The following is a 7,879-nucleotide window of genomic DNA, read 5'->3' on the forward strand; positions in this document are numbered from 1 at the left end:
GTCAGAAGAGACATTCATCTGCTATTTCGTTTTGGCTTGAGCCTACTAAGCAATAAATAAATAAAAACGGTGGTTTCAAACCATTTATTGTATTATTTGCCATCAGGGACGTGCACCTTGAAGGAATCTCGCACCGTCAGGCCTACGAAGCATGACGCATGACGCATTAAGCACGTCTATAGAGCCACGATAGCCTATATCTTACAAATAAAATGACTTTAAGGACCTTTGTTTTAATAAGTTAAAGCTTCCCAAGCATAGAAAGAAAGAAGACGCAGTGAGCGCTGCCACCCGTTAGTTCCAGTTGATTTTAAAGCTGTAGCTTACATGCCTGAGCGGTGGTTCTTTTTATTCCTGTGTTCCCGAACGATTCAACACTCGATTTATCGGTCTTCTCGTTCACACAAAAATCTCACTTTATCATATCCTAGGTTATAAACAACAATCTCTAGTATATATATAAAAAAATGCGGTCTATCTGATAGAACACGACCCGAGAGTATCGACGGTTTTACAGAGAAAGCTCGTGAAACATCTCACTTCACACCTCGAGGACCACCCCCCCTCCACCCCCACCCCCCGGGGGCACACAAAAGACGCATGGTAAGCGCGCGCGTGTGTGCAGCCGAGCGTGGTGAGGAGATAATGGGACACCAAAGAGCATCATTACCTTCCTCTGCACCTCATTCTCCCGCCGGACTCCCAGTAAAACACGGCGCGGATGCGGCGCGTCAGGGGCATTACTGTAGGATTTGGACTTTTGACCGTCCTCTCTTTGTTAAGCTTAAAATCATAGCGAAGCGATTGTATACACTTGAGTGTTTATGCGGAAGTCGAAGCCTGGAGAAAACAGTTATTGACAAGGTGAACTAAGCAAGTTATAGTCACCCACGGCGCGAGAGCTGTAAGTGATCGATGTTCTAGCTTCAGTAAGCGCTTGCTCGTTAATATTCATATGACATGTGTATTTGATCCCTCAAGGCAGATAGTGTTTGAAGCGTGCAAGTAATGGCATTTTTTTTTCTCCTTCTGTTATTTTTTTAAATGTTCGTCCCCTGCAGGGGTTGGCACTTGTATTTTTTTTGGTAAAGTCCTTTTTGGTTCAGAGGAAAGCCACAGTGTGCGATATCATTCCCTCATATTTACACCTTTCTCCACAGTGCTCTTCCGTGTCTCCCTCTCTCGCCTCACACCCACCCCACTCTTATCGCTTCTCCCAGCCCTGCCAACCCCCCAACCCCAGATTTTCTCCCGACCCCTGCGAATCTAAAACCCACAAGCTGCGCATTTGAATGCTGGGTAATTGCAGTGGGGCCCTGATGATGAGAGCGGGTGATACGGCTGTCAAAGTCAACTAACCCCCCCCCCCCCCCCCCCTTCTTACCTCCCTTCTCAACCACATGCAACCCCCCCCCCCCCCCACCTAAAAGCCTCCTCCTCAATGCAGAAAGGCAGAAAGCAGCCACAAAACCCAGGCAGCCAAGCAGGGTCTGGTCAGGGCTAGCTCCATGTGCATCAGGCAGAGTGGGGGTGAGGCGGGGGTTAGGCGGGGGTTCAGACGTAGTCCTGCAGGCTGTAGCGACCCTTAAGGTTGGAGGACGGGGGGGCACGGGACGGGGAGTAGTACTGCCTCTCCCTCTCCCGAGGCGTCGACTCCTCCGCCGCCGCCTTCTTCTTCTTCTTCTTCTCCTGCTCCTGCTGCTGGACCCTGCGTCTCTCCTCCTCCGCCTCCTCCTCCTCCTTCCTCTTCTTCTCCTCCTCCCTCCTCTTCCTCTCCTCCTCCTCCTCCCTCTCCTTCTTCTTCTTCTCCTCCCTCTCCTGCTCCTCCTTCTCCCGCTGCCGCTGCCTCAGTTTCTCCGGGTCGACGGCGGCGGCGGCGGCGGAGGAGGAGGTGGCGCTGAAGGAGGCGGCGGAGGTGGCGGTGTAGCCGTCGTCGTGGTGCGCCGACGACCCGCTCCCGGGGCATGACATGCAGAACAGCACGCCGGCCGCCAGCAGGAACCCGGCCGAGATGAAGGTGACGTAGACGGCGCCGCCGGGCTCGTACTTCCCGCTGTCGGGCACGCTGGCGTCCAGGAAGGCGGTGATGACCTCGCTGGTGAACCAGGAGGCGGGAACCAGGCAGAGGACGCCCGCAAACACGAAGCACCCGCCGGCCGCCACGGCCGTGTGGGCCTTGGCCCGCCGGCCGCCCCCCCAGCGGGTGCACTTGAGGCCCAGGGCGGCCAGGCAGAGGCCCAGGGAGCCCGCCATGCAGCTCAGCACCATGGAGGTGCGCGCCGCCTGCAGGTGGGCCGGCAGCGCCAGCACCGAGTGCTTCAGGGAGCAGCTGAACACCCCGGTGGTGTACCAGGTGCAGTCCATCCACAGGCCCTGCATCTGGGACACGGCCGTCATGATGTTGGCGCCCACGTCGGCGCTCACCTTCCAGTTGGGCGACAGCGTGGCCACCGTGGCGCCGAGCACGCCCAGCAGGGCCAGGGCGAAGGCCAGGATCTGCAGCGCCGAGGAGAGCATGGCGCCGGTGCCGGTCTGTGGTCCTCGCCCCGGTGTGGTGGTCCGGCCCGGTCTGGTCTTTGGTTCGGGTCCGGTCTAGTCTAGAGTGGGCGAGGGTAGTCCGGTCGCGTCAGGTTTGGTCCGGATCCTTCAGGTCCAGTCTAGAGTGGGCGAGGGTCGTCCGGTCGCGTCAGGTTTGGTCCGGATCCTTCAGGTCCGGGTCCGGTTCCGATCTGGGCCCCTGTTTGGTTCGGATTCAGAGAGGTCCCCGGTCCTAGTGCGTTCCTGGCACTCGTCCAATCCGGTCCGGTCCCGGTCGGGTCTGGTCGACTCCGGTCCGTAACCGGCCACCTTCCCGCCGCAGTTCCCCAAGCTGGCCGGTTTTTCCCCCTCACCATCTACCGTTCCGGGCTGCGAATTCCCGGTGTCCTCCCCCTCATCATCACCAGCCCCCCCAGCACCACCACCACCACCGCCCCCAGCACCACCACCGCCGCCGCCCCCCAGTCACCCTTGGCCGTATCTCCCCAGCGCAGGTCCTCGCTGACAGCCAGATAATTCCTCACTACGGGCTCCAGTGAGCTGCAATGGAAGAGCAGAATGAGAATTGAAGTGAGCGAGCGAGCGTGACCATCTCACAGCTGAGACGCAAAGGGGTGGGGGGGGGGGGAGGAGGAGGGCGAGGGAAAGTGGGAGAAAACACTGCGTTATTTCTCTCCTCCCTCTCTCTCTCTCTCTCTCTCTCTCTGACTCCCCCTCTCTCCTCCAACCCCTTTTTCCTCTTTTCGGATATTTTCGTAAGCGGGAACCCGGTGCGTACGACCGCTTTGGCCTGGTCGCTGGAGTTACTGCTGGCACTTGACGTGGAGAACTCGCCCCCTCTCTCTCTCTCTCTCTCTCTCTCTCTCTCTCTCTCCCTCTCTCTCTTTCTCTTCAACCCCCTCTCTGTCACTTCCTCCCTCTCTCACTCTCTGTAACTCCCCCTCTCTCCACTCTCTCTCCCCCCTCTCCTCCTTTTTTCTCCTTTTGGATCATTTTGTTTTTGTTGGTCGTTGGTCGTGGTGATGGTTCAGTTTTGGGGATATCCCCCCCGTGAAGCCATTGGTCTTCAGGATTCAGGAAGAGCTTCTTCTTCTTCTTCTTCTTCTTCTTCTTCTTCTTTTCTTCTTCTTCTTCAGACTGGATTGGAGTCTTCTTGTCTTCCTGTCGTTGGGTCGCTGGACCAATCCGACGCCTCACGTGGTAACAGAGCATTTCTAGTCCATCATATTCATCATGGTTAACCAACTTCCTCACCATATTGAATAAATGCTTTTTTTTTTAATTTGTACAATTATAAAAACGACTATCATAATAAAGTAAAAATTTGAAATGAATTGTCTTTGTCGAATGTAAAAGAAATTGAATAAGGAGAAAAAACTGCGGAATCTCACCTGATGTGTGTGTCTGTCTGTGGTGTCAGTGGATAGGTGGGCTCCCCACTGCCGTGGACACAAGAAAGAGCGAGAGAGAGAGAGAGAGAGAAGCGAAAGCACATGAGGGTGTGTGGGTTAACAATCTCTAAGTACCGCCGTTCTGCCTGCCGTATCCGTGGCAACGGTAAATACTGTTCCATCCATCCCTCTCTGTCCGCCGGTGTCGTTTTAAACACAACACGCACCCCCGGCTCATGTTGGCGTCGCCCCTGTGGAGGCACCGAGCAGAGAGGACCGAGGAAGGGTTTGAGCCCTGGGTTTGGTTTTTGGGGGGGGTGGGTGGGTGGGTGGGGGGGGGGGGTATTGTTTGGGATCACCGGTCCCGTCGTCGATGCTAACCTGAAGGTCACTAGCGGCGACGTTGGGAAATGAAACCCTGCAGAGCGGTGTTCTTATCAGGGGGGCGAGGGCGTTCTGCGGCGGGGAGACGCAGACACTCCGGCACGTTCCACCGCCATTCAGCCCAACCTCTGCAATACGAATACAAAAAATACAACAATGGAATATCATTTTTTTTTTGCAATTTCAGTGCATTTAAGGCTTTTCTAGGTGCTATTTTGATGACAATTTACCTTTTGGGCAAATCAATAAACGTTGAGAGAGGGCATGAACACGAAAACCTTGTGGACGAACACGGCGTCTCTACTTGAACAAATTAATTAGAATAAGTCATACTAAATAATCCTCTTTGCGCTATTACAGTCGTGATTAGCTGTTTTAAATCCCGCCTCCCTCGCTGATGAAAACGAGACAGATTACGGTCTTTGTTGTTCTGAATGCGATTGAATTAACGAGTGGCTGGGCGGATGGGATAAGAACGACGGTACGTTGGAATGGATCAGCCAGCGTGCTCCTCTCTGACCGCGCGATCTATCAACTGCTGGGCCACGCTGATAAGCTTCATGGCAGTCAGCTCCATGAGGACACACAATTATAATCCTGCGTCTCCGGACCCCCCCGACAACACAGACCTTATCCTGGCTACACAGGAACCATCATAATCAACAGGGGGACAAGAATTACTTCTCTTTTAAAGGGGGTCCAGGGTACACACACATGCAGGCATAGTCGCGCACACACACACACACACACACACACACACACACACACACACACACACACACACACACACACACACACACACACACACACACACACACACACACACACACACACACACACACACACACACACTTAAGTTAATTGCATACATTTACACACATGCACTCAAACATACAGACAAAAGCACATAATCTCTCTCTTTCTCTTAGTCTTTCTCTCTCCCCCCTCTCTCTCTCTCCCCCCCCCCCCTCTCTCTCTCTCTCTCTCCCTCTCTCTCTCTCTCTCCCTCTCTCTCCCCCCCGCTCCTTGGTCACTGCACCCACTCGCTGTTTATCACTGCGGTGAAAAAAAAAAGGCACCAAGAAAAAATCCATTGTCAATCACATGCCTACTAAAAAGTATTCCTCCATAATTGCGCTTATTTGTCCGAAATAGACATCCATTTTAATAGACGCAATTTTCCCGATTGGAGTCCCATTGAGTGGCGTGTCATTGTTGGAGGCCGTCTTGCTGAAGCCCTATAAGCACTCATCCAGCCCACACCGGCATGGTCGTGTCCATTACCCCCGTGGTGGTGCCTGGAACAAGGGCCTCGTTGCTTGGCAATTAGACCCCGAATGGAGGCAGACACACCACACATCTCAGTCCACTCCAGATACATTTAAGGGTATATAAGTACGGAGAGATGTGGACGCATGGTGAATTATGAATTCAGTGCGTCGTGTGTTGGTTTTGTTAAAATTAAATTAAATGTATTAAATGTTGTTTTTTAAAGGGCAACTAAATATGTTACACTCTATCCACGGCACAGCACCCCCTATGGGGCACACTGGTTAATGCTTCTGCTTTTTCTGATGGCTTAAATTCATGACGTTGACAGAAAACGGCTGCTGAGAGAAGCTTTTACTGTTTTCTTTGGGGTTTATAGTTGAAAGTAGCTTTACTGAAGACAGTCCACTGTTAATGGTTTTATTAAGTCGTTGTGACTTTTTTTTGGAGAGGAAAATTTAACAGTTGGGTTAGTGGATCCAATTTAATATTTGGTCATAAATGTATGTTTTCTCACGATGTGAACTGGAGGCTCCAGCTATTTGTTGTCACAATTTAGTGTTCTATCTCCAAGGCAAACACCTGGATTATGGGGGGAAATTATGTTGTGTAAAAAGATTAACGCAAGAAGCAAAGTAAGATATTGGTATGGGACCATCCATGTGTGTGGTCTTTCTCTTTCATCTTCCTTTCTCACTCTCTTTGTCTCTGTCTGTCTGTCTGGCCCTTTCTCTCTTTCTTTCTTTGTCATTTACTCTCTCTCTCTCTCTCTCTCTCTCTCTCTCTCTCTCTCTCTCTCTCTCTCTCTCTCTCTCTCTCTCTCTCTCTCTCTCTCTCTCTCTCTCTCTCTCTCTCTCTCTCTCTCTCTCTCTCTCTAAGTTTGTTCCAAAATAAAAAATAAGGAAAAACCCAATCCAGCACAATATGTCCCCTTAAATCCTATGATTATATTACATTACACATTACACTGTGTGCTTAACTAAACCAGTTCCACTAAACCACCATCACTAGTCTGGTTCCAATCTATAACCTGGGGGTCCTGGTTTAATGTTCTCCGTGTCCCCACATACCCCAACATCTGCTCGGACAGCAGTAACACACTCTCCCCCACCCCTCCCTCAAAATAGAAGGGAGGCGGTGGAGGTGGTGTGTGTGTGTGTTAAAGTGTGTTAATGTGTGATGTGAGGAGAGGTGACAGTCTATTATAACCAGTCCCTGGAGACCCAGAGCCCGGGGCCCGAAGGAAACCGTACTTTGAGAGCAAGCTGTGGAAACAAGAGGACAAATCGAAGGTGATGCACACATTCTCACATGCACGCGCACACACACACACACACACACACACACACACACACACACACACACACACACACACACACACACACACACACAGCACACACACACACACACACACACACACACACACACACACACAATACACGGCCGAGGCTGTACAGGGATGTCGTGTTTGACGAGGAACACTTTGTTACCCTAATCTTATATTGAATATGACAAGTACACTCATAAATATATAGATTATAAGTAATCTAACCTAGAGGTCCGGTAACCATGCAGGAATTTATTAAAGAGCAGACTTGCATTTATATGCCCTCGTTATAAGGACTTGATATTTTCAGTGTTGATAGTATTGATAGAGATCAATTTTGCTATGAAATGTACAATGGGTTGTGTGTGTGTGTGTGTGTGTGTGTGTGTGTGTGTGTGTGTGTGTGTGTGTGTGTGTGTGTGTGTGTGTGTGTGTGTGTGCGTGGGTGTGTGTTTGTGTGTGGGTGTGTGTGTGTGTGTGTGTGTGTGTGTGTGTTTGTTTGTGCATATCTAATATTGTGTGGTTTGTGTGAGTAAAATGCATATTATTCACAGAATTCATGTTAATTTGTCACCTTTAATAATAACAATTAATAATAATTTATTTTCAAATGCCACTACCGCACATTCCTTTCCAACGTTCCATAGACTGTGTGAGTTGTAACGTTCTGTCAGACAGACATGAGCAATCAAACCTTGAGGGAATTGGGAGTTTCTTTTTGCTGTTTTAAACGACTGCACTCCTCACTGAATGATGCTGAGCGACCGTGTGTTTGGGTTGGAGCCAGGGGGCTGCTTCATATTCATAGTAATAACAGTATGGACCCCCGCCCCCCCCTCCATCTGTCTGCTCTCGGTCCGCTACGGAGGCCATTGTGTTACGGGGCAAACATGGACCGCCCTCAGGCATTACGCATCAATCACCGCACGCACAGGAATATAAATGGACCACTTAACCCCCCCCCCCCCCC

At 51.1% G+C, this 7,879-nt stretch overlaps 1 protein-coding gene across 1 annotated transcript; it reads right to left on the minus strand.

The window, feature by feature from the left end:
* Window positions 1-1,424: 1,424 nt before the first annotated feature.
* Window positions 1,425-4,227, minus strand: LOC132449910 (claudin-20-like). The gene has a single exon (XM_060041807.1). The coding sequence runs from the start codon at window positions 2,515-2,517 to the stop codon at window positions 1,555-1,557; it is 963 nt and encodes a 320-aa protein (XP_059897790.1). The 5' UTR covers window positions 2,518-4,227; the 3' UTR covers window positions 1,425-1,554.
* Window positions 4,228-7,879: the final 3,652 nt, after the last annotated feature.

Source organism: Gadus macrocephalus, chromosome 21, assembly GCF_031168955.1.
Source record: "Gadus macrocephalus chromosome 21, ASM3116895v1".
Lineage (NCBI taxonomy): Eukaryota > Metazoa > Chordata > Actinopteri > Gadiformes > Gadidae > Gadus > Gadus macrocephalus.